General features: G+C 49.4%; 1 protein-coding gene across 1 annotated transcript in view; it reads left to right on the top strand.

Annotated features, from left to right (window-relative positions):
- Positions 1-26,417, top strand: part of LOC119958374 (misshapen-like kinase 1) — a 189,500-nt gene that overhangs the window by 88,081 nt on the left and 75,002 nt on the right. Inside the window, exon 11 of the mRNA XM_038786859.1 lies at positions 17,058-17,174. Coding sequence (XP_038642787.1) covers positions 17,058-17,174 — 117 coding nt within the window. The remainder of the gene's footprint in view (positions 1-17,057; positions 17,175-26,417) is intronic.

Genomic DNA, 26,417 nt, shown 5'->3' with positions numbered 1-26,417 from the left:
GCAGCACTGAGCTGCGTGTCTTTTTTTTATTTTTTAAATAAATTTAGAGTACCCAATTCATTTTTTTTTCAATTAAGGGGCAATTTGGCCTGGCCAATCCACCGACCCGGCACATCTTTGGGTTGTGGGGGCGAAACCCACGCAGACACGGGGAGAATGTGCAAACTCCACACGGACTGTGACCCAGAGCTGGGATCGAACCTGGGACCGCTGCGCTGTGAGGCAGCAATGCTAACCACTGCGCCACCGTGCTGCCCTTGCTGCGTGTCTTGTTTTTTTTAAAATTTAGATTACCCAATTATTTTTTCCAAATAAGGGGCAATTTAGCGTGGCCAATCCACCTACTCTGCACATTTTTTTGGGTTGTGGGGGCGAAACCAACGCAGACACGGGGAGAATGTGCAAACTCCACACAGACAGTGACCCAGAGCCGGGATCGAACCTGGGACCTCAGCGCCGTGAGGCGGTTGTGCTAACCACTAGGCCACCGTGCTGCCCTCTGGTGGTCTTGTTGATGGTGACCGGCGGCACTGGGTTCCTTTCAGGCCCCAAACTGGGCCTACGCTTTGTCACCTTGTCATTCAGTCACACTTCATCAGCCATCTCGCACAGCCAACACACACACTGTGCAAGATTTCAGAATAAAGCCCAATGACAGCAGACCTGACTGAGGGGTGCTGAAAACTAAATCGCTGTTTGATTTTTCTGCCTCCATTTTGGTCCGCGCTTCAGTATATATTGGCTTGGTTCACGCATGGGAGATTAGGCAGCAGAAAGGGACCGAAGCAAGGGGCCCGATGTTTGCTGTCAACTGCACGATCGTAGATACGTTAGTGTTAAGTTCGGTGACGTTCCCCTTTTTATCGCACCCCCCTTGCGGGGCAAGCAGCTGGATGGAGGGCAGGTTGCACATGCGTGCCAACGCACTACAGTGCCAGGCTCTTATAGCTCCACTGTACCGCATCACTGCCCTGCTTCCTGCTTGGGTGATTTTTAATCAGGGTTTTCCGATCTGTTTTCGTGGAGGAAGGTTACTACGCCTGCTCGACCGTGTAAAATGTCGAAGGTCATGACAGACAAGCAAGACCATTTGGCCCATCTTCAGTTCATTCGACAGTAAATTGCCTTTTACACAGTGCCTTAAACACAGCAACAGGTCCAGATGTGTGTCTCAGGCACTTTATCGAACAAAATTTGACGCACTGCCACATATTAAGGCAGGTAACCAAATACTCAGGTAGATATTGAGGAAGGAGGAAGAGAGAGAGGGAGGGAATTGTAAAGTTTAGCACCTCGATAGCTGAGGGTATTGACAGTGTAATTTTTTCCCCATTGCGGCTTCCGATTCTTTCCCTACTCTCTGTCTCTCTCGCTCTCTGTCTCTCTCGCTCTCTGTCTCTCTCGCTCTCTGTCTCTCTCGCTCTCTGTCTCTCTCGCTCTCTGTCTCTCTCGCTCTCTGTCTCTCTCGCTCTCTGTCTCTCTCGCTGTCTCTGTCTCTCTCGCTGTCTCTGTCTCTCTCGCTGTCTCTGTCTCTCTCGCTGTCTCTGTCTCTCTCACTGTCTCTGTCTCTCTCGCTGTCTCTGTCTCTCTCGCTGTCTCTGTCTCTCTCGCTGTCTCTGTCTCTCTCGCTGTCTCTGTCTCTCTCGCTGTCTCTGTCTCTCTCGCTGTCTCTGTCTCTCTCGCTGTCTCTGTCTCTCTCGCTGTCTCTGTCTCTCTCGCTGTCTCTGTCTCTCTCGCTGTCTCTGTCTCTCTCGCTGTCTCTGTCTCTCTCGCTGTCTCTGTCTCTCTCGCTGTCTCTGTCTCTCTCGCTGTCTCTGTCTCTCTCGCTGTCTCTGTCTCTCTCGCTGTCTCTGTCTCTCTCGCTGTCTCTGTCTCTCTCGCTGTCTCTGTCTCTCTCGCTCTCTCTGTCTCTCTCGCTCTCTCTGTCTCTCTCGCTCTCTCTGTCTCTCTCGCTCTCTCTGTCTCTCTCGCTCTCTCTGTCTCTCTCGCTCTCTCTGTCTCTCTCGCTCTCTCTGTCTCTCTCGCTCTCTCTGTCTCTCTCGCTCTCTCTGTCTCTCTCGCTCTCTCTGTCGCTCTCGCTCTCTGTCACTCTCGCTCTCTGTCACTCTCGCTCTCTGTCTCTCTCGCTCTCTGTCTCTCGCTCTCTGTCTCTCGCTCTCTGTCTCTCTCGCTCTCTGTCTCTCTCGCTCTCTGTCTCTCTCGCTCTCTGTCTCTCTCGCTCTCTGTCTCTCTCGCTCTCTGTCTCTCTCGCTCTCTGTCTCTCTCGCTCTCTGTCTCTCTCGCTCTCTGTCTCTCTCGCTCTCTGTCTCTCTCGCTCTCTGTCTCTCTCGCTCTCTGTCTCTCTCGCTCTCTGTCTCTCTCGCTCTCTGTCTCTCTCGCTCTCTGTCTCTCTCGCTCTCTGTCTCTCTCCGCTGTCTCTGTCTCTCTCGCTGTCTCTGTCTCTCTCGCTGTCTCTGTCTCTCTCGCTGTCTCTGTCTCTTTCGCTGTCTCTGTCTCTCTCGCTGTCTCTCTCGCTGTCTCTGTCTCTCTCGCTCTCTGTCTCTCTCGCTCTCTGTCTCTCTCGCTGTCTCTGTCTCTCTCGCTGTCTCTGTCTCTCTCGCTGTCTCTGTCTCTCTCGCTGTCTCTGTCTCTCTCGCTGTCTCTGTCTCTCTCGCTGTCTCTGTCTCTCTCGCTGTCTCTGTCTCTCTCGCTCTGTCTCGCTGTCTCTTCTCTCTCTCTGTCTCTCTCTCTCTGTCTCTCTCTCTCTGTCTCTCTCTCTGTCTCTCTCTCTGTCTCTCTCTCTGGTCTCTCTCTCTGTCTCTCTCTCTGTCTCTCTCTCTGTCTCTCTCTCTCTGTCTCTCTCTCTCTGTCTCTCTCGCTCTCTGTCTCTCTCGCTCTCTGTCTCTCTCGCTCTCTGTCTCTCTCGCTCTCTGTCTCTCTCGCTCTCTGTCTCTCTCGCTCTCTGTCTCTCTCGCTGTCTCTGTCTCTCTCGCTGTCTCTGTCTCTCTCGCTGTCTCTGTCTCTCTCGCTGTCTCTGTCTCGCTGTCTCTGTCTCTCTCTCTCTCTCTCTCTCTGTCTCTCTCTCTCTCTGTCTCTCTCTCTCTGTCTCTCTCTCTGTCTCTCTCTCTGTCTCTCTCTGGCTCTCTCTCTCTGTCTCTCTCTCTCTGTCTCCTCTTCGGTCTCTCTCGCTCTCTGTCTCTATCGCTCTCTGTCTCTCTCGCTCTCTGTCTCTCTCGCTCTCGTCTCTCTCGCTCTCTGTCTCTCTCGATCTCTGTCCTCTCGCTCTCTGTCTCTCTCGCTGTCTCTGTCTCTCTCGCTGTCTCTGTCTCTCTCGCTGTCTCTGTCTCTCTCGCTGTCTCTGTCTCTCTCGCTGTCTCTGTCTCTCTGTATCGGTCTCTCTGTCTGCCTGTCTCTGTCTCTCTCTCTCTCTGTCTGTCTCTCTCTCTCTCTGTCTCTCTCTCTCTCTGTCTCTCTCTCTCTGTCTCTCTCTCTGTCTCTCTCTCTGTCTCTCTCTCTGTCTCTCTCTGTCTCTCTCTCTGTCTCTCTCTCTCTGTCTCTCTCTCTCTGTCTCTCTCTCTCTGTCTCTCTCTCTCTGTCTCTCTCGCTCTCTGTCTCTCTCGCTCTCTGTCTCTCTCGCTCTCTGCTCTCTCGCTCTCTGTCTCTCTCGCTCTCTGTCTCTCTCGCTCTCTGTCTCTCTCGCTCTCTGTCTCTCTCGCGTCTCTGTCTCTCTCGCTGTCTCTGTCTCTCTCGCTGTCTCTGTCTCTCTCGCTGTCTCTGTCTCTCTCGCTGTCTCTGTCTCTCTCGCTGTCTCTGTCTCTCTCGCTGTCTCTGTCTCTCTGTCTGCCTGTCTCTCTGTCTCTCTGTCTGTCTCTCTCTCTGTCTCTCTCTCTGTCTCTCTCTCTGTCTCGCTCTCTGTCTCTCTCGCTCTCTGTCTCTCTCGCTCTCTGTCTCTCTCGCTCTCTGTCTCTCTCGCTGTCTCTGTCTCTCTCGCTGTCTCTGTCTCTCTCGCTGTCTCTGTCTCTCTCGCTGTCTCTGTCTCTCTCGCTGTCTCTGTCTCTCCTCGCTGTCTCTGTCTCTCTCGCTGTCTCTGTCTCTCTCGCTGTCTCTGTCTCTCTCGCTGTCTCTGTCTCTCTCGCTGTCTCTGTCTCTCTCGCTGTCTCTGTCTCTCTCGCTGTCTCTGTCTCTCTCGCTGTCTCTGTCTCTCTCGCTGTCTCTGTCTCTCTCGCTGTCTCTGTCTCTGTCTCGCTGTCTCTGTCTCTCTCGCTGTCTCTGTCTCTCTCGCTGTCTCTGTCTCTCTCGCTGTCTCTGTCTCTCTCGCTCTCTGTCTCTCTCGCTCTCTGTCTCTCTCGCTCTCTGTCTCTCTCGCTCTCTGTCTCTCTCGCTGTCTCTGTCTCTCTCGCTGTCTCTGTCTCTCTCGCTGTCTCTGTCTCTCTCGCTGTCTCTGCCTCTCTCGCTGTCTCTGCCTCTCTGTATCTGTATCTGTCTCTCTGTCTGTCTGTCTCTCTCTCTCTCTCTCTGTCTCTGTCTCTCTGTCTCTCTCTCTGTCTCTGTCTCTCTGTCTCTCTCTCTCTCTGTCTCTCTTTCTGTCTCTCTCTCTGTCTCTCTCTGTCTCTCTCTCTGTCTCTCTCTCTGTCTCTCTCTCTGTCTCTCTCTCTGTCTCTCTCTGTCTCTCTCTGTCTCTCTCTTTGTCTCTCTCTCTCTCTGTCTCTCTCTCTGTCTCTCTGTCTCTCTCTCCCTGTGTCTGTCTCTGTCTCTGTCTCTCTCTCCCTGTCTCTGTCTCTGACACCTGTTCCGCGTGCTGACCATTCTCCACACAACGAGGCATTTCTTACTGACTCGCCCAGAGCGTGCAGCACTGAAACAGTTCACCCGGCCCAACTATTCTACACAGGGACACAATAGGTGCCCCCTCAACCTGCCGTGTCAGTGTTGGACAGACTGTGCCATCCAGCCAGGTGTAGGTCTACAACCCTGTGGAATGTATGGTGAAGACTTCTTTCAACACAAGGGATTTTGGACAGTGATTTTCAACCTCCACCCACCCCTCTAATCTTTCCGTTAATTACGTGAAATCCCTGCCTCTTGAGCCTGTCTTATTCACTCTACCAGACCCTCATCATTTTTTTTTTTTTACCTCAATTGAATCTCCCCTCAACCTCGCAGCTTCGAAAGAAAACAACTCCAGTCTTGGCAACCTCGCCTCACGTCGCAGATTCTACATCCCTGGCCGCATCTTCGTAAATCACCTCGGTACCCATTCTGCCTCGAGCAAATCCTCCCTTCTTGGGATGAGAGCCTCGTTGGCAAGGTCAGCATTCCTCACCAATCCCTTCAGCTGCTGGGTCTCGCTCGCCTAGATTTTTGTCTTCCGCCCTCTTCTAGTAGGAACGCTTTTTCTGAACCCTCTCTATCTCCTCCGTGAATTCCTCGCACTGCTCTGACACGGATTTGCTGTCAAATAGCGGTGTCCAGTCCATTTTTTGCCAAATCTCACCTCGGCCCAGTAAAATTAGCCACTCCCAAACTTAAAACGTTCACTATTTGTCTGGTCTTTATTCTTCTACTTTCAGTCTAACTGAATTATGATTTAAAAAAAAAAAATACTCCTTATGGGCGGCATGTTGCACAGTGGTTAGCACTGTAGCTTCATAGCTGCAGGGTCCCAGGTTCGATTCCCGGCTTGGGTCACTGTGCGGAGTCTGCACGTTCTCCCCGTGTCTGCGTGGGTTTCCTCCGGGTGCTCCGGTTTACCCACAAGAAAGACGTGCTGTTAGGTAATTTGACAATTCTGAATTCTCCCTCTGTGTACCCGAACAGGCGCTGGAATGTGGCGACGAGGGGCTTTTCACAGTAACTTCATTGCAGTGTTACTGTAAGCCTACTTGTGACAAGAAAGATTCTTATTATAAAGTTACAATGCCCTTGAGTAGAGTGGCTCCTAATCCATCTCTTTGCTTGCTCCAAAAAACAATTCAGACTAAATTGCCCCCACATAAGAGACAAACTAGTTCCAAGCTGACAAGAAAAGGCATTGCATTCGATCTCATGCTTAATCTGAGAAAACGGCCGAGAAAGGCAACATCTTGTGGTGATGTTCCGAATATCGGCCCAGATTCATTCCCTAATATAAAGTCCATATCTGCCCCTTTCATGGCAGGCTTGTTCATGGGCTGGTTAAAATCATCTCCAAACGCATTTCAAGAATTTTACGCCCTCTATAACTTTTATATTTCTGAATAGAGACACACGTCAGTCTTGCACTCGAGGGGACAGATGCAAGGTGGTAAATAGTGAGGAGGATAGCCTTCGATTACAGGAGGATGTTGCCGGGCTGATCAGTGGCAAATGCAGTTCAAAGAACAAAGAAAATTACAGCACAGGAACAGGCCCTTCGGCCCTCCCAGCCTGCCGATCCAGATCCTTTATCTAAACCTGTTGCCTATTTTCCAAGGTCTACTTCTCTCTGTTCCCCACCTGTTCATATATCTGTCCAGATGCATCTTAAATGATGCTATCGTACCCGCCTCTACCACCTCCGCTGGCAAAGCATTCCAGGCACCCACCACCCTCTGCGTAAAAAACTTTCCACGCACATCTCCCTTAAACTTTCCCCCTCTCACCTTGAAATCGTGACCCCTTGAAATTGACACCCCCACTCTTGGAAAAAGCTTGTTGCTATCCACCCTGTCCATACCTCTCATAATTTTATAGACCTCAATCAGGTCTCCCCTCAACCTCCGTCTTTCCAATGAAAACAATCCTAATCTACTCAACCTTTCTTCATAGCTAGCACCCTCCATACCAGGCAACATCCTGGTGAATCTCCTCTGCACCCTCTCTAAAGCATCCACATCCTTCTGGTAATGCGGCGACCAGAACTGCACGCAGTATTCCAAATGTGGCCTAACCAAAGTCTGATACATCTGTAACATGACCTGCCGACTCTTGTACTCAATACCCCGTCCGATGAAGGCAAGCATGCTGTATGCCTTCTTGACCACTCTCTCAACCTGCGTTGCCACCTTCAGGGTACAATGGACCTGAACTCCCAGGTCTCTCTGTACATCAATTTTCCCCAGGACTCTTCCATTGACCATCTATTGAGTTAGATCTTCCAAAATGCATCACCTCACATTTGCCTGGATTCAGTCCGGATAAGTGAAAGGTGATGCACTTGGGCAGGACAAACAAGGGGAGGGAATTCAAGATAAATGGCAGGACCCTGGGAAGCACCGAGGATCAGTGGGTCCCTGGTGTGCATGTACACCCGTCCCTTAAGGTAGCAGAGCAGGTGGACACAGTGGTTAAGAAGGCCTGTGGTCTACTTGCCTTTATCAGCCGAGTCAGAGAGTTTATGAGCGGGAAGGTTATGCAGGAACTGTATAAAACGGTTAGGCCACAGCGAGAGTATTGTGGGCAGTTCTGGAATTCACATTATAGGAGGGATGTGATAGCCACTGGGAAGGGAGCAGAGGAGATTTACCAGGATGTTGCCTGGACTGGAGAGGTTTAGCAATGAAGAGAGATTGGATAGACTGGGGCTGTTTTCCTTGGAGCAGAGGAGGCTGGGGGGGAACGTGATTGAGATGGAGGGGCACAGATAGAGTAGACAGGAAGAAACGTTTCCCCTTGGTGGAGGGTTCAGTGACCAGGGGGCAGAGATTTAAGGTGAGGGGCAGGAGGTTTAGAGGGGATGGGAAGAAAAACCTTTTCCCCCAGAGGGGGGGGGGGGGGGGGGGGGGGTGAGAGTCTGGAACTTGCTGCCTGAAAGGGGGGTGGGGGCAGAGACCCTCAGAACGTTTCAGAAGGATTTCGATCAGGGCAGCACGGCGCCGAGGTCCCAGGTTCGATCCCGGCCCCGGGTCACTGTCCGTATGGAACATGGAACATACAGTGCAGAAGGAGGCGATTTGGCCCATCGTGTCTGCACCGGCCCACTTTAACCGCTCACTTCCACCCTATCCCCATAACCCAATTACCCCTCCTCACCTTTTTGGACACTAAGGGCAATTTAGCATGTCCAATCCACATAATATGCACATCTTTGGACTGTGGGAGGAGGAAACCGGAGCATCCGGAGGAAACCCACGCAGACACGGGGAGAACGTGCAGACTCCGTACAGACAGTGACCGAGCGGGGAATTGAACCTGGGACCCTGGTGCTGTGAAGCCACCGTGCTAACCACTGTGCTACCGTGCTGCCCGTTTGCACATTCTCCCCATGTTTGCATGGGTTTCACACCTACAACCCAAAGATGTGCAGGCTAGGTGGATTGGCCAGGCTAAATTGCTGCTTAATTGGAAAAAATGAATTGGGTACTCTAAATTTATAAAACAAGAAAGCAAGAAAAATAAGTATTTAGATGTGCGCTTGCTATCCCAGGGCAGACAAGGCTGTGGGCCAAGTGCTGGCAAGTGCTGTGTCTTTGACCAGCACAGATGTGATGGGCCGAAGGAGCTTTTCTGCGTTGTAGACCTCGATGACTCTGACAATGATTATCAGACTTCCATGTGTCTATCTCTACCCTCATCTCAGCTGCCTTCTCGTTAGCCTCCTTTTATTGAAGTAATCACACTAATCATTGAACACTTCCACTGTTACCTTTTTTCTAGACTTTTGTTTCTTTAAGTATTAATTTCTTGCCTTCTATTTCTGTGCAGCTGTTTATGCACTTTCCCACCCACCCACCTTCTTCATCAAACCCTATTAACACGGTTTCATCTAAATTAATATTCCTGAGTTACCTTTCTGTTCTTTCAATTATCTTTTATACCTCTGTCAGAACACCTCTCTGCCACTTTCCTTCCAAACTGAAGAGTGCAAGTTTCTCCAGCCTCTCTATCATAGCTCAAACCTTTACCAATGGGGTCAGCCTCATAGCTGTTTGTTGCAATGCTTACAGTCCCCGAAGCTTTCATTCTGCCTTGGCAGTTGAGTCCAGGCGCAGTATTACAGTGTAGTCTTGGCCAAACACATTATACTTTAAAGCCTTTCTCTGATTTCACATTCTCTCCTTCTGTGTTGCAGTTCAACACTCGGGTAGCACAGTGGTTAGCACTGTGGCTTCAAGCGCCAGGTTCGATTCCTCACTGGGTCGCTGTGCGGAGTCTGCACGTCCTCCCCGTGTCTGCGTGGGTTTCTTCCGGCGCTCTGGTTTCCTCCCACAGTCCAAAGATTATCATAGAATTTACAGTGCAGAAGGAGGCCATTTGGCCCATCCAGTCTGCACTGGCTCCTGGAAAGAGCACCCTACCCAAGGTCAACACCTCCACCCTATCCCCATAACCCAGTAACCCCACCCAACACTAAGGGCAATTTTGGACACTAAGGGCACTTATCACGGCCAATCTACCTAACCTGCACATCTTTGGTCTGTGGGAGGAAACCGGAGCACCCGGAGGAAACCCACGCACACACGGGGAGGATGTGCAGACTCCGCACAGACAGTGACCCAAGCCGGAATCGAACCTGGGACCCTGGAGCTGTGAAGCAATTGTGCTATCCACAATGCTGCCATTTTTTGGGCTATGGGGATAGGGTGGAAGTGAGGGCTTAAGTGGGTCGATGCAGACTCGATGGGCCAAATGGTCTCCTTCTGCACTGTATGTTCTATGAGAAAAAAGAACAATACAGCACAGGAACAGGCGCTTCGGCCCTCCAAGCTTGCACCGTCATATCACCCTTGGCCAAAACCTTCAGCACTTCCTATCCATGTATTTGTCAAGATGCCTTTTGAACGCCGTTAACGTATCTGCCTCCGCAACCTCCCCTGGCAACGCATTCCAGGCACTCACCACCCTCGGTGTAAAAAACCTGCCTCGCGAGCCTCCTCTAAACTTTGCCCCATGGACCTTAAACCTATGCCCCCTGGTGACTGACCCCTCCACCCTGGGAAAGAGTGCCTTCCCATGCACTCTATCCATGCCCCTTATAATCTTGTAGACCTCTTAACAGGTCGCCCCTCAACCTCCGTCTTTCTAATGAAAACAGTCCGAGTCTATTTGGCCTCTCCGCGTAGCTAACACCCTCCAGACCAGGTAACATCCTGGTAAACCTCCTGTGCACCCTCTGCCAGTGCCGAGAGGGCACTGCATTGCTGAAGCTGCCATGTGCTCGTCCCCAGCGCCCCCCAAGCTGGGTGTGTACATACGAACATAAGAACTAGGAGCAGGAGTCGGCCATCTGGCCCCTCAAGCCTGCTCCGCCATTCAATGAGATCATGGCTGATCTTTTGTGGACTCGGCTCCACTTTCCGGCCCGAACACCATAACCCTTAATCCCTTTATTCTTCAAAAAACGATCTATCTTTACCTTAAAAACATTTAATGAAGGAGCCTCAACTGCTTCACTGGGCAAGGAATTCCATAGATTCACAACCCTTTGGGTGAAGAAGTTCCTCCTAAACTCAGTCCTAAATCTACTTCCCCTTATTTTGAGGCTATGTCCCCTAGTTCTGCTTTCACCCGCCAGTGGAAACAACCTGCCCGCATCTATCCTATCTATTCCCTTCATAATTTTAAATGTTTCTATAAGATCCCCCCTCATCCTTCTAAATTCCAACGAGTACAGTCCCAGTCTACTCAACCTCTCCTCATAATCCAACCCCTTCAGCTCTGGGATTAACCTAGTGAATCTCCTCTGCACACCCTCCAGTGCCAGTACATCCTTTCTCAAGTAAGGAGACCAAAACTGAACACAATACTCCAGGTGTGGCCTCACTACCACCTTATACAATTGCAACATAACCTCCCTAGTCTTAAACTCCATCCCTCTAGCAATGAAGGACAAAATTCCATTTGCCTTCTTAATCACCTGTTGCACCTGTAAACCAACCTTCTGTGACTCATGCACTAGCACACCCAAGTCTCTCTGCACAGCGGCATGCTTTAATATTTTATCGTTTAAATAATAATCCTGTTTGCTGTTATTCCTACCAAAATGGGTAACCTCACATTTGTCAACATTGTATTCCATCTGCCAGACCCGAGCCCATTCACTTAACCTATCTAAATCCCTCTGCAGACTTCCAGTATCCTCTGCACTTTTCGCTTTACCACTCATCTTAGTGTCATCTGCAAACTTGGACACATTGCCCTTGGTCCCCAACTCCAAATCATCTATGTAAATTGTGAACAATTGTGGGCCCAACACGGATCCCTGAGGGACACCACTAGCTACTGATTGCCAACCAGAGAAACACCCATTAATCCCCACTCTTTGCTTTCTATTAATTAACCAATCCTCTATCCATGCTACTACTTTACCCTTAATGCCATGCATCTTTATCTTATGCAGCAACCTTTTGTGTGGCACCTTGTCAAAGGCTTTCTGGAAATCCAGATATACCACATCCATCGGCTCCCCGTTATCTACTGCACTGGTAATGTCCTCAAAAAATTCCACTAAATTAGTTAGGCATGACCTGCCCTTTATGAACCCATGCTGCGTCTGCCCAATGGGACAATTTCTATCCAGATGCCTCGCTATTTCTTCCTTGATGATAGATTCCAGCATCTTCCCTACTACCGAAGTTAAGCTCACTGGCCTATAATTTCCTGCTTTCTGCCTTCCTCCTTTTTTTAAACAGTGGTGTCACGTTTGCTAATTTCCAATCCACCGGGACCACCCCAGAGTCTAGTGAATTTCGGTAAATTAACACTAGTGCATCTGCAATTTCCCTAGCCATCTCTTTTAGCACTCTGGGATGCATTCCATCAGGGCCAGGAGACTTGTCTACCTTTAGCTCCATTAGCTTGCCCACCACTAACTCCTTAGTGATAACAATCCTCTCAAGGTCCTCACCTGTCATAGCCTCATTTCTATCAGTCGCTGGCATGTTATTTGTGTCTTCCAGTGTGAAGACCGACCCAAAAAACCTGTTCAGTTCCTCAGCCATTTCCTCATTTCCCATTGTTAAAACTCCCTTCTCATCCTCTAAAGGACCAATATTTACCTGAGCCACTCTTTTTTGTTTTATATATTTGTAAAAACTTTTACTGTCTGTTTTTATATTCTGAGCAAGTTTACTCTCATACTCTATCTTACTCTTCTTTATAGCTTTTTTAGTAGCTTTCTGTTGCCCCCTAAAGATTTCCCAGTCCTCTAATCTCCCAGCAATCTTTGCCACTTTATATGCTTTTTCCTTCAATTTGATACTCTCCCTTATTTCCTTAGATATCCACGGTTGATTTTCCCTCTTTCTACTGTCCTTCCTTTTTGTTGGTATAAACCTTTGCTGAGCACTGTGGAAAAATCGCTTGGAAGGTTCTCCACTGTTCCTCAACTGTTCCACCATAAAGTCTTAGCTCCCAGTCTACCTTAGCTAGTTCTTCTCTCATCCCCTTGTAATCTCCTTTGTTTAAACACAAAACATTAGTATTTGATTTTAGTTTCTCACCCTCCATCTGTATTTTAAATTCCATCATATTGTGATCGCTCCTTCCGAGAGGATCCCTAACTATGAGATCATGAATCAATCCTGTCTCATTACACAGGACAAGATCTAGGACCGCTTGTTCCCTCGTAGGTTCCATTACATACTGTTCTAGGAAACTATCGCGGATACATTCTATAAACTCCTCCTCAAGGTTGCCTTGAACGACCTGGTTAAACCAATCGACATGTAGATTAAAATCCCCCATGATAACTGCTGTACCATTTCTACATGCATCAGTTATTTCTTTGTTTATTGCCTGCCCCACCATAACGTTACTATTTGGTGGCCGATAGACTACTCCTATCAGTGATTTTTTCGCCTTACTATTCCTGATTTCCACCCAAATGGATTCAACCTTATCCTCCATAGCACCGATGTCATCCCTTACTATTGCCCGGATGTCATCCTTAAATAACAAGAGCAACACCACCATCCACTCTGTCCTTCCGAATAGTTTGATACCCTCGGATATTTAACTCCCAGTCGTGACCATCCTTTAACCATGTTTCAGTAATGGCCACTAAATCATAGTCATTTGCGATGATTTGTGCCATCAACTCATTTACTTTATTCCGAATACTACGAGCATTCAGGTAAAGTACACTTACGTTGGTTTTTTTTTACCTCTGTTTTGAATCTTAACATCTCCAGTTTTATTCCTTTTGTTATTACTGGGCCTATTTACTGAGCTCCCCTCAGTCACTGTACCTTGTACTGTCGCCCTTTTAGATTTTTGACTATGTCTTCTCTGCCTTGCACCTTTCCCCTTACTTCCTTTTGCTTCTGTCCCTGTTTTACTACCTTCCAACTTCCTGCATCGGTTCCCATCCCCCTGCCACATTAGTTTAAACCCTCCCCAACAGCTCTAGAGGTGTTACCCACCGTGTGCTGACCAACGCTTATCACTCACCCGTTCATGCACGTTCATTCTGTTTGTGCTTTGTAGACGCAGACATAAGTAGACTCCATTTGCCGGAAGTCGAGGTAGTCTTAAGTCGAGCTAGCAGTACTCCACGCTTTTGTTGTTTTTTTTTTAAATAATTTTTATTTAGATTTTCAAAAACATCATGGTGGTTGATGGCAAATGTTCATCCTGGAGTTCGGTTACTAGTGGTGTACCGCAAGGATCTGTTTTGGGGCCACTGCTGTTTGTCATTTTTATAAATGACCTGGAAGAGGGTGTAGAAGGATGGGTTAGTAAATTTGCAGATGACACAAAGGTCGGTGGAGTTGTGGATAGTGCTGAAGGATGTTACAGGATACAGAGGGACATAGATAAGCTGCAGAGCTGGGCTGAGAGGTGGCAAATGGAGTTTAATGCGGAAAAGTGTGAGGTGGTTCACTTTGGAAGGAGTATCAGGAATGTAGAGTACTGGGCTAATGGCAAGATTCTTGGTAGTGTAGATGAACAGAGAGATCTCGGCATCCAGGTACATAAATCCCTGAAAGTTGCCACCCAGGTTAATAGGGCTGTTAAGAAGGCATATGGTGTGCTAGCCTTTATCAGTAGGGGGATTGAGTTTCGGAGCCACAAGGTCATGCTGCAGCTGTACATAACTCTGGTGCGGCCGCTCCTGGAGTACTGCGTGCAGTTCTGGTCACCACATTATAGGAAGGATGTGGAAGCTTTGGAAAGGGTTCAGAGGAGATTTACTAGGATGTTGCCTGGTATGGAGGGAAGATCTTACGAGGAAAGACTCAGGGACTTGAAGTTGTTTTCGTTAGAGAGGAGAAGGCTGAGAGGTGACTTAATTGAGATATATAAGATAGTCAGAGGGTTAGATAGGGTGGACAGTGAGAGTCTCTTTCCTCGGATGGTGATGACCAACACGAGGGGACATAGCTTTAAATTGAGGGGTGATAGATATAGGACAGATGTCAGAGGCAGTTTCTTTACTCAGAGAGTAGTAGGGGTGTGGAACGCCCTGCCTGCAACAGTAGTAGACTCGCCAACTTTAAGGGCATTTAAGTGGTCACTGGATAGGCATATGGATGAAAATGGAATAGTGTAGGTCAGATAGGCTTCAGATGGTTTCACAGGTCGGCGCAACATCGAGGGCCGAAGGGCCCATACTGCGCTGTTATGTTCTATGTTCTATATTAAAAACATAAAATAACGACAAGAAACCTGTATTAACAGCAACAAGAGGGAAAAACACAATAACCCCCAAAACCAAACCCTCCCCCCAGTAACTGCAAAAAAACGAAATAGATAAGCACCCGGCATATTCAATAAACACATATACACAGTTCTCCCTTCCCCCGCAACAACCCCCCCCCCCCCCCCCCCCAAAGGTTGCTGCTGCTGTCGGCCTCTTTTCCTACCGTTCTGCGAGGAAGTCCAGGAAAGGCTGCCACGCCTAAAGAACTCATCCCCTCAGGGCAAATTTCACCCTCTCCAATTTGATGAACCCCGCCATATCATTGATCCAGGCCTCCACGCTGGGGGGGTAGGGGGGCCTCGCATCCTTCCACTGAAGAAGAATCCTCCGCCGGGCTACTAGGGATGCAAAAGACCAGAACACCGGCCTCTTTCGCCTCCTGCACTCCCGGCTCCACTGCATCCCCAAAAAGTGCGAGTCCCCAGCGTGGCTTGACCCTGGATCCTACCACCCTCGACACCGTCCTTGCTACCCCCTTCCAAAACTCCCCCAGCGCTGGGCATGCTCGAAACATATAGGCGTGGTTCGCTGGGCTCTCCCGAGCACCTAGCACACCTGTCTTCGCCCCGAAAAACCTACTCATCCTCGTCCCGGTCATGTGGGCCCTGTGCAGCACCTTGAACTGTATGAGGCTAAGCCTCGCACAGGAAGAGGAGGAATTCACTCACTCCAGGGCATCCTCCCACATCCCCTCCTCAATCTCCTCACCCAGCTCCTCTTGCCATTTACCCTTCAGCCCCCCCACCGAGGCCTCATCCACCTCCTGCATGATGTGGTCCACGTCCGAAATCCTCCCCCCTCCAACCCACACACCCGAGAGCACCCTGTCCCGTACCCTACGTGGGGGCAGCAGAGGGAACCCCTCCACCTGCCGCCTGGCAAATGCCCTAACCTGCATGTACCTAAACATGTTCCCCGGGGGGAGCCCAAACTTCCCCTCTAACTCTGCCAGGCTCGCAAACCTCCCATCCACAAACAGGTCCCCTCAACCTCCTAATACCTACCCTGTGCCAGCCAAGAAACCCGCCATCGATGCTTTCTGGAACAAACCGGTGGTTCTCCCGTATTTGGGTCTCCATTGAGCCCCCCACATCCCCCCTATGCCGTCTCCATTGCCCCCAAATCTTGAGGGTAGCCGCCACCACCGGGCTCGCGGTGTACGTCGTTGGAGGGAGCGGCAACGGCGCCGTTACCAGCATCTCCACGGATCGATATTTTGTCCTGAGCAGGGGGCTGATTTTGAGGGTGGAGGATGCCGAGTATTCGGCCATAGTCATTTCGGACCATGCCCCGCACTGGGTAGACCTTGGGCTGGGGGAGGAGAGGGACCAGCGCCCGCTCTGGCGCCTGGAGGTGGGACTGCTGGCGGATGAGAAGGTGGGCGGGCGGGTTCGGGGTGTATAAGACCATAAGACATAGGGCAGCAGGGTAGCATGGTGGTTAGCATAAATGCTTCACAGCTCCAGGGTCCCAGGTTCGATTCCCGGCTGGGTCACTGTCTGTGTGGAGTCTGAACGTCCTCCACGTGTGTGCGTGGGTTTCCTCCGGGTGATCCGGTTTCCTCCCACGCAGACACGGGGAGAACGTGCAGACTCCGCACAGACAGTGACCCAGCGGGGAATCGAACCCGGGACCCTGGCGCTGTGAAGCCACAGTGATAACCACTGTGCTACCGTACTGCCCATTACGAGGAGAGGTTGAGTCGACTGGGACTGTACTCGTTGGAATTTAGAAGGATGGCGGGGGATCTTATAGAAACATATAAAATTATGAAGGGAATAGATAGGATAGATGCGGGCAGGTTGTTTCCACTGGCGGGTGAAAGCAGAACTAGGGGACATAGCCTCAAAATAAGGGGAAGTAGATTTAGGACTCAGTTTAGGAGGAACTTCTTCACCAAAGGGTTATGAATCTATGGAATTCCTTGCCCTTGCAGTGAAGCAGTTGAGGCTCCTTCATTAACTGTTTTTAAGGTAAAGATAGATAGTTTTTTGAAGAATAAAGGGATTAAGGGTCATGGTGTTTGGGCCGGAAAGTGGAGCTGAGACCACAAAAGATCAGCCATGATCTAATTGAATGGCGGAGCAGGCTCGAGGGGCCAGGTGGCCGACTCCTGCTCCTAGTTCTTATGTTCTTATGTTCCCAGACTTGCTTGTGCGTTGTGCCTTTCACAACCTCAGGACTTCACAAAGCACCTGACAGCCAAGTGAAGTTCTTCTGAAGTGTGACCCCTGTTGAAATGCAAGATCTCAGAAGAACACAATTTGAGGATGGGAAAGGCCTGCACCGATATTTCACTGAGGCGGTTGTGATAATACAGTAATAAGTGAGAATCCGAGCCATAATCTCAACTCTCTCTCCTCACGCTCTTCCCCTCGTCTCCCGAGCTGCTTTGATGTGAATGCAATCTTTTAATTTGTGGGAGGGTTTGTACAGCACAGACATATTAAAAGTCAAACTTGCGATTTAATGTTTCCAGCAACAGCGGCGAGAACGGGAGGCACGCAAGCAGCAAGAGAAGGAGCATCAGCGGCAGCTCGACGAGATGCAGCAGCTTCGCAGAGAGGAGGAGAGGAGGCAGGCGGAGAGAGAGCAGGTATAAACCCGGGCTGTCCTGCAACAGTCAGGTTAATCTTCTACTTTGGTGATTGGGAAAGGGGAAGGTACGGTACTTGTCCAGCCCTATGGCTGGACTTCCAGCTCACTCAAGTAGCTCTGGCTTAAAGGCCTCATATTTGGGCTCTCCGGCCTGTGCTCGACTTGCTTCGGTCAGCTTCTGTGCCACACAAAAGGTTGCTGCATAAGATAAAGATGCATGGCATTAAGGGTAAAGTAGTAGCATGGATAGAGGATTGGTTAATTAATAGAAAGCAAAGAGTTGGGATAAATGGGTGTTTCTCTGGTTGGCAATCAGTAGCTAGTGGTGTCCCTCAGGGATCCGTGTTGGGCCCACAATTGTTCACAATTTACATTGATGATTTGGAGTTGGGGACCAAGGGCAATGTGTCCAAGTTTGCAGATGACACTAAGATGAGTGGTAAAGCGAAAAGTGCAGAGGATGCTGGAAGTCTGCAGAGGGATTTGGATAGGTTAAGTGAATGGGCTCGGGTCTGGCAGATGGAATACAATGTTGACAAATGTGAGGTTATCCATTTTGGTAGGAATAACAGCAAACGGGATTATTATTTAAACAATAAAATATTAAAGCATGCCGCTGTTCAGAGAGACTTGGGTGTGCTAGTGCATGAGTCACAGAAGGTTGGTTTACAAGTGCAACAGGTGATTAAGAAGGCAAATAGAATTTTGTCCTTCATTGCTAGAGGGATGGAGTTTAAGACTAGGGAGGTTATGTTGCAATTGTAGAAGGTGTTAGTGCGGCCACACCTGGAGTATTGTGTTCAGTTTTGGTCTCCTTACTTGAGAAAGGACGTACTGGCGCTGGAGGGCGTGCAGAGGAGATTCACTAGGTTAATCCCAGAGCTGAAGGGGTTGGATTATGAGGAGAGGTTGAGTAGACTGGGACTGTACTCGTTGGAATTTAGAAGGATGAGGGGGGATCTTATAGAAACATTTAAAATTATGAAGGGAATAGATAGGATAGATGCGGGCAGGTTGTTTCCATTGGCGGGTGAAAGCAGAACTAGGGGGCATAGCCTCAAAATAAGGGGAAGTAGATTTAGGACTGAGTTTAGGAGGAACTTCTTCACCCAAAGGGTTGTGAATCTATGGAATTCCTTGCCCAGTGAAGCAGTTGAGGCTCCTTCATTACATGTTTTTAAGGTAAAGATAGATAGTTTTTTGAAGAATAAAGGGATTAAGGGTTATGGTGTTCGGGCCGGAAAGTGGAGCTGAGTCCACAAAAGATCAGCCATGATCTAATTGAATGGCGGAGCAGGCTCGAGGGGCCAGATGGCCTACTCCTGCTCCTAGTTCTTATGTTCTTATGTTCTTATGTACTTATCCCTGGGCGAGGGAGGTGGCAATTCAGCCAGAGCTCTCACTCCGAGCTACCCAGTGATCCCAATCGAAAGCACAGATGTGTGGGCGTCAGCTGAGGAACTCAATCGAACTCTTACGTTGCTCTCCTCTCCCCCCCCCCCCCCCCCCCCCCCCCCCCCACCACCACCCCCCCCCACCACCACCCACACACAATTGAATATCCATTTGGCACTCTTGCAAACTAAATGGTCACTCAGTCGAGGTAGCAGAGGATTGCTAATGCCAGTGAAGCCATACCGTAGTAGGCGTTTGCAGCCGCATTTGTTTGGGGGGGGGGGGGTGGGGGGGCTGCTGCTGCATAGGGTAAACTCGCCCTCCTGCTTGCTCAGTAGATTTGAACACGATCCCTCATTTCTCTGTGAGAGGTGGCGCAGCATAAACTGTCCTCCGCCCTCGTGCTCGATTAATTTATCTTTCTGTCCCCCTCTGGCTATGGTGGTCACATGACTCCCCTCGGCCCTTCCTGGCCGCTGATCCCAGTGGGGCGGAGATCCCTGTTCTCTCACCGTGATGGTCCCGTGAATGTCGACTTGCACAGTTTTCAATCGGCAGCGGCTAAATATAACCGACCTAAAAGGCCAGACGGTGTTTTGAATTTCATTTGTCCGGCTTACGGTGCACGGTACCGTCAGTAGGTCAAAGATATTACAATTGAGAGAGGGACTTAAACTAGGGCAGTTAAAAAATGATCCAAACGGTAGAGTTTCTTCAGGCAATGTACGTGCCCCCCAACCTTTTTGGATCGCTTGACTAACTTCGCGGGTTGTGTCCCCTCAGTGAGACAATATTGATTGTTAAACTAGTTACAGACAACTCGCTAACCTGCAGTAACTGGGAAACTCGTCAGTACTGCTGAATTTAAGGTGTACTGGGTTATTTTTGAGGGTGGGGGTGAGGGGAGGGTTTGGGGACTGGCTACCTCTCTGTCTCTCTTTTTCTTTTTGATACCCGGTTTTCAGATTTCCCCAGTTTGATGCAGCTTGGCGTTCCCTCTGCATTTGTGGTAAGCTACCCCCCCCAGCTATCCTCAGTCTTTCTTCCACCCTGACCCCACTCTTTCAATGCAAACTGTGTCATTCTTGATGACCCAGTGAAACTTGGCCAACCTGGAGAGCAGCTCTGGGGCCAAGTGGCAGAGGTGAGGGGGCAATATTGTGTAATACAGCGCACCAAGCACTCAGTGTGATAAGCACAGATCGGCTCATTGTGCCCAATGCTGTTTGAACCAGGTACCTCGATTAGTCCAGTCCCCTGTCCCTTTACACATTACACATTTTCAGCTGTTTATTAATTTCCTTGTGAAAATAAAATTTTAAAAATTTAAAGTAAGCAGTTTTCCCCCCCAATTAAAGGACAATTTAGCGTGGCCCATCCACCTACCCTGCACATCTTTGGGCTGTGGGGCTGAGACCTACGCAGACACGGGGAGAATGTGCAAACTCCACACGGACAGTGACCCCGGGCAGGGATCGAGCCCGGGTCCTCAGCGCTGTGCGACAGCAGCACTGCGCGACCGCGCCGCCCTCTTCCCTGTGAAATTTCTCAATTTGCCACAATTTGACGGTGAGCTTTAGGCTGGGGAAGAATCAAGGCAATGGGTAGGATTTTGTGTGGGCTCCATTTCGGACATTGGGTCCTCGCGTTTTGCAACTCCGTTTTTGTCATCTATTCCAGCCAGGTTCAGTGTGGGAAATATCTGCAACAACTGTCGTTCAAAAGGTAGATGTAAGCAAACCACGTTCCACGTCGCGCTCAAATTCAACTTCAGACATGTGGACTGTCTTGTACCGATGGAAAGGGCGATTTGCTGTTTTCTCTGATTGCTTTCTTTCCCTTTACCTGTGCTTCATTTTGCGTTCTCTGTCTCTAGGAGTACATAAGGCATCAATTAGAGGAGGAACAACGACAGTTAGAGATTCTTCAGCAGCAGCTACTGCAGGAACAGGCTCTGCTTCTGGTAAATGGTGCAGGCCGCCAAAAAAATCCTCATCCTCGCATATCACTCCCAAGGTGTCTGCTCCTAACCCTCAAGAGGGGTCATGCAACATTTTCACAGGAGTAATCAGGGTGTTTTCCTTTCCAACTCGTCCTGTCCCCTTATGTCAACCCCCCCCCGCCCCCCCAGCAGAATCTTGTTGTTCCAATTTATCAGGACTCTGGCCGTCAGCTGGGATAATCGTGGCGTTGCGACATCCTTGGCACGACCAAACGAATCTTTGGACACCCGTTAGCACAAGATATTTTAAAAGGAACAGGTTGAGATGAATTCTTGTGTCATAAATAATCTTCTGTCCTTGGCTGGGGAGGGGAGCATAGCACTGGAAAACTGGCACCCCCAGCCATTTTGTTTTTTGGGGTTGGGGGGCGGGGGGGGTGGATGCTATTTGGTGGGAGCCCAAGGCCGTGGGTACCGGGCCCCAGTGATAACAGTGCCCTCGGGTTAACCTTGATCCCTTCTATTGTGATGCCTGCAGCAAAAGGCTTGGTAGGAACAGGATCATTATGTCCACTTGCGTGTTTAAGAATGATTTTTTTCATTTTTTTTTGTTGTTAGGTCCTTATGTCGACAGGCTAACTGGCAAGGTGTATGCAGGTTTGGACATTGTTACCCCCACCACCCACACCCCCTTTCCCCCAACCTCTCCACTCTGCCCAGACCAGGAATACTCTATGTACTCTTGTACAATAAATATTGAATGACCCTTCAATCCATTTCCATCTCCGTACAAGTACAGTCCTTGAGTGTTCTATTCTATATACGTGTGTGTGTCTCTGTATCCTTTTGCAGATCCTCCTTAGTAACCGGTACGCTATGAACCCTGTGTGCAGTGGGACCATTTTTTAAATTTAACGCTTGGTTCCGTTGAAATCCAAATCAACAACCTATTTGCATTGCGGCATGGAGTGCAAATGGAATTAGTTTAATTTGGAATGGGTCTGAAATGAATACTTGTCCCCCCTCGGTGGCAGTGTGTTGGCGCAGTAGATTTAGGGTGGTCATCTCCGCCCCACTGAGGGGCAGGAATGCCATTTCCCTCGTGTGTGTGTTTTTCTTTCTCCCCACTTCCAATATTCCACCGCCCTTTTGAGGAGTTGTTTGAATCGAGAAGTTGGGGGGGGACAAAATTGGGCACCGGATGTGCGCACCGTTCCTCAGTGCTCTGTGACGTGGAGCAATTTTGCCGGAGATCTGGGTGCAGATTGCCTTGCCGGATGTCCGCAGCCATTTGAGTAGGTGGGTGACGTTGGAAGCCCAAAGGAAGGGGAAGGGTTGTTTTCAGGTGGAGGATACCTCAAAAGATGAGGGGAAAACTGCTGCCTCGAAGGGGTACTAGATTCACTCTGACTCAGCATTGAATTTGGATCAAGCATGTGTATCTGCCTTCGTCCCGGAGTAGTATGAATGCATGCAGTTTTGCGAGAACATGCAATGTTTCCTGACCCTTGACACGGTTGATGTTTATGAACACTGCCGGTTTTGTGTCAGGAATGCTTTATTTAAGGCTATGCTGTGCTGCTAACTTGCTTCAAACTCCTGAAGCACACCCAACTGTCTGTTGTTTTCAAAGTCTGTGGCGAAGCCTTCAAAGGAGCTGGAGAGTGAATACTTGGGGTGTCCCAAGGAAAGCCTGGCTTGGATTTCCAGGCACCTGGGTGAACGCACTTGGATTTGACCAGTGGCGTTGACCCGCACCAGTTGAACCACGAGGCCTTCACTGGCGAGCGGGATTGAGCTCCCTTCACCTGCCCTGTGCGTTCCACGATTGCACGTCTGCTGGGCTGGCCAATTTCCGTGAATACCAGAGCACAAACGGTCAAATCCATCAGGGCTGCCTGTGTGACGTGGTGCATTTCTGTCCTTGAGTCATCGCTCGGCCTTTGTGGGAGTGTTTACCCTGCCTCTCTCTGCTAGTAAGTATCAACTCGGCCGTCGTTCCAAGGCAAGTACAATGGCAGTGATCCAAGGTATCCAGATTGGGTAACCCAAGAGAGTAACTGGCAAAGAGCTATTTAAGAACTGATATATTACTGATATTCCAACATCAGCTGCCAGTTAGTTAGTGCTGGAACACGTTCTGAGAGCATATGCTGAGGACATCTATTTGTCGAATATCATTACTGCCTGAACTTGAATCTCTCTACCTCAGCATTTCTTATATAAAATTAAAGTTTGGTTCAATGCCAATTATAAGCCTAGCTATTAGGATGAAGGCAAACCATTATTCCATCCTATTGATCGATGTTTACCATCTGTGGGGTCAGAATTACTTGGATTTGGTAATATGTCTAAGCATAATGACTCAATTCTACAATGTTCCTGTCCACCGTGCGCACCTGAAGACCTGCTGACTAGTGTCAAAGAAACTTGACCAGCCACTTCTTGTTTGAGAAACATAAACAACTAGCTGGCAAATTTTGTAGGTCAAACATTCTATCCTGGTTCCTGCTGTTTTTAATCACAGAATCGTAGAATTTACAGTGCAGGAGGAGGCCCATCGGGTCTACACCGGCACTCGGAAAGAGCACCCTACCTAAGCCCATACCTCCGCCCTATCTCCGTAACTCACCAACCCCACCTCATTTTTGGACACTGCAGGTCAATTTATCATGGCCAATCCACCTAACCTGCACATCTTTGGACTGTGGGAGGAAACTGGAGCACCCGGAGGAAACCCACGCAGACACGGGGAGGAAGTGCAGACTCCGCACAGACAGTGACCCCAAGCCGGGAATCGAACCTGGGTCCCTGTTGTGAAACAGCAGTGCTAACCACTGTGCTATCATCCCGGCCATTGTGTCATCCAGTGAGTTTGTCAACGGATTAAGATGGAGGCACCCTAATGTTGCAGTTGTGTGAATTGGGCAAGAAAGACTGAATGAATGACCCTCCCGCCTGGGAATCTCAGCCTAACGGCGCTTCCTAAACCTGCCCATGCCTCCCGATAACCTGCAACTGTCCTGATTTCTGGCCTCTTCCCATGCCTTGTTTTTATTGCAGCATCATTGGCAACTCAACCTTTAGCTGGCATTGCTCTGAGCTCTGAAATCCCCCCCCTTAAACCACTCTAATCCCCCCCCCTTAAATCACTCTAATCCCCCCCTTAAACCACTCTAATTCCCCCCCCTTAAACCACTCTAATCCCCCCTTAAACCACTCTAATCCCCCCCTTAAACCACTCTAATTCCCCCCCCTTAAACCACTCTAATCCCCCCCCTTAAACCACTCTAATTCCCCCCCCCTTAAACCACTCTAATCCCCCCTTAAACCACTCTAATCCCCCCCCTTAACCACTCTAATCCCCCCCCTTAAACCACTCTAATCCCCCCTTAAACCACTCTAATTCCCCCCCTTAAACCACTCTAATTCCCCCCTTAAACCACTCTAATTCACCCCTTAAACCACTCTAATTCCCCCCCTTAAACCACTCTAATCCCCCCCCCTTAAACCACTCTAATCCCCCCCTTAAACCACTCTAATCCCCCCCCTTTAAACCACTCTAATCTCCCCCTTAAACCACTCTAATTCCCCCCCCCTAAACCACTCTAATCCCCCCCTTTAAACCACTCTAATTCCCCCCCTTAAACCACTCTAATCCCCCCCTTAAACCACTCTAATCCCCCCCTTAAACCACTCTAATTCCCCCCCTTAAACCACTCTACTTCCCCCCCTTAAACCACTCTAATTCCCCCCTTAAACCACTCTAATTCCCCCCTTAAACCACTCTAATCCCCCCCTTAAACCACTCTAATTCCCCCCCTTAAACCACTTTAATCCCCCCCTTAAACCACTCTAATCCCCCCCTTAAACCACTCTAATCCCCCCCTTAAACCACTCTAATCCCCCCCCTTAAACCACTCTAATCCCCCCCTTAAACCACTCTAATCCCCCCCTTAAACCACTCTAATTCCCCCCCTTTAAACCACTCTAATCCCCCCCTTAAACCACTCTAATCCCCCCCTTAAACCACTCTAATCCCCCCCTTAAACCACTCTAATCCCCCCTTAAACCACTCTAATTCCCCCCCTTAAACCACTCTAATCCCCCTTAAACCACTCTAATTCCCCCCCTTAAACCACTCTAATCCCCCCCTTAAACCACTCTAATTCCCCCCCTTAAACCACTCTAATCCCCCTTAAACCACTCTAATCCCCCCCCTTAATTCACTCTAATCCCCCTTAAACCACTCTAATCCCCCTTAAACCACTCTAATCCCCCCCTTAAACCATTCTAATCCCCCCCTTAAACCACTCTAATCCCCCCCTTAAACCACTCTAATTCCCCCCCTTAAACCACTCTAATCCCCCCCTTAAACCACTCTAATCCCCCCCCCCTTAAACCACTCTAGTTCCCCCCCTTAAACCACTCTAATTCCCCCCCTTAAACCACTCTAATCCCCCCCCTAAACCACTCTAATCCCCCCCCCTTAAATGCTCCCAACCATCTTTGATCATTTGTGTGGTCAACTGTCCCAATAGCTCCTTATGTTGGCTCAGTGGCTCATCGTGATAACACTGATGGGACCCACCTTCGAGCACCGTATCATGTTAAATGTGCCATATGAATGTGAGTTACTCTAAAATGCAGTAGCTAATTTGTGTGCGTTTGGTTAAGCTGTTGGGCACGATTGCTCGACAGAAGAATGTGGTCCAATAGAGAGTGCAGCAGCCACCAAGGAATAAGTTGGCTATCAGCTCCCTTTCATGCAATGGATTGTTGGAAACTGTCCAACTGGTTTAGCTTAGGGGCTGGTTTAGCTCACTGGGCTAAATCGCTGGCTTTGAAAGCAGACCAAGCAGGCCAGCAGCAAGGTTCGATTCCCGTACCAGCCTCCCCGAACAGGCGCCGGAATGTGGCGACGAGGGGCTTTTCACAGTAACTTCATTTGAAGCCTACTCGTGACAATAAAGCGATTTTCTTTTTTTTTTTCATTTTCATCTCCAGTCATAACCTGTTTCTTGTAGCTACACACTCTGCTTCTCGCCCTCTTGCATAGCAGCACTATCGTTGAGTCATAGAATGATCCTGCATGGAGGGGGCCGTTCAGTCTGCTTGCCTGCACTTTTTCATGGGTTGTGGGCATCGCTGGCTAGGCCAGCATTTATTGCCCGTCCCCAGTTGCTCTTCAGAAGGTGGTGGTGAGCTGCCTTCTTGATCCCGCTCCAGTCCGTGTGGTGTAGGTACACCCACTGTGCTGTCGGTGATGGTGTTTTGGGTTTTTTGACCCAACGACAGTGAGGGAATGGCTGACATATTTCCAAGTCAGGATGGTGTGTGTGACATGGAGGGTTTGTCGGCGATGGTATTCCCATACATCATCTGCCTCTGTCCTTCCAGATAGTAGAGGTCAAGGGTTTGGAAGGTGCTGTTGAAGGAAACTTGGTGCTTTGCTGCAGTGCATCTTGTAGATGGTGCACACGGCTGCCACTGTGAATCCCTGGTGGATGGGGTAAATTTTAAGGTGGCTTGTGGGGTGCCAATCAATGGGCTGCCTTCTCCAGGATAGTATTGAGCCTCTTGGCTGTTGTTGGAGCTACACTCATCCAGGGAAGTGGGGAAGTACTCCATTACACTCCTGACTTATGCCCTGTAGATGGTGGATTGACTTTGGGGAGTTGGGGGGTATGTTACACTGAACCGGAATCCCAGTCTCTGCACCCCCCAGGTAACCACAGTGTTTATATGGCCAGTCCAGTTTCTGCACAATGATCACCTCTACGGGTGTTGACTGTGGGGGATTCTTTGATGGCAATGCCATTGAATGCCAAGTGGCGATGGTTAGATTCTCTCTTGTTGGAGACAGTCCAGCCCTGGTGTGGCATGAATATTATTTGCCAGTTA

The sequence above is a fragment of the Scyliorhinus canicula genome, chromosome 29 (assembly GCF_902713615.1).
Source record: "Scyliorhinus canicula chromosome 29, sScyCan1.1, whole genome shotgun sequence".
NCBI classification, from domain to species: Eukaryota; Metazoa; Chordata; class Chondrichthyes; order Carcharhiniformes; family Scyliorhinidae; genus Scyliorhinus; species Scyliorhinus canicula.
This window is presented reverse-complemented; position numbering and strand designations above follow the sequence as displayed.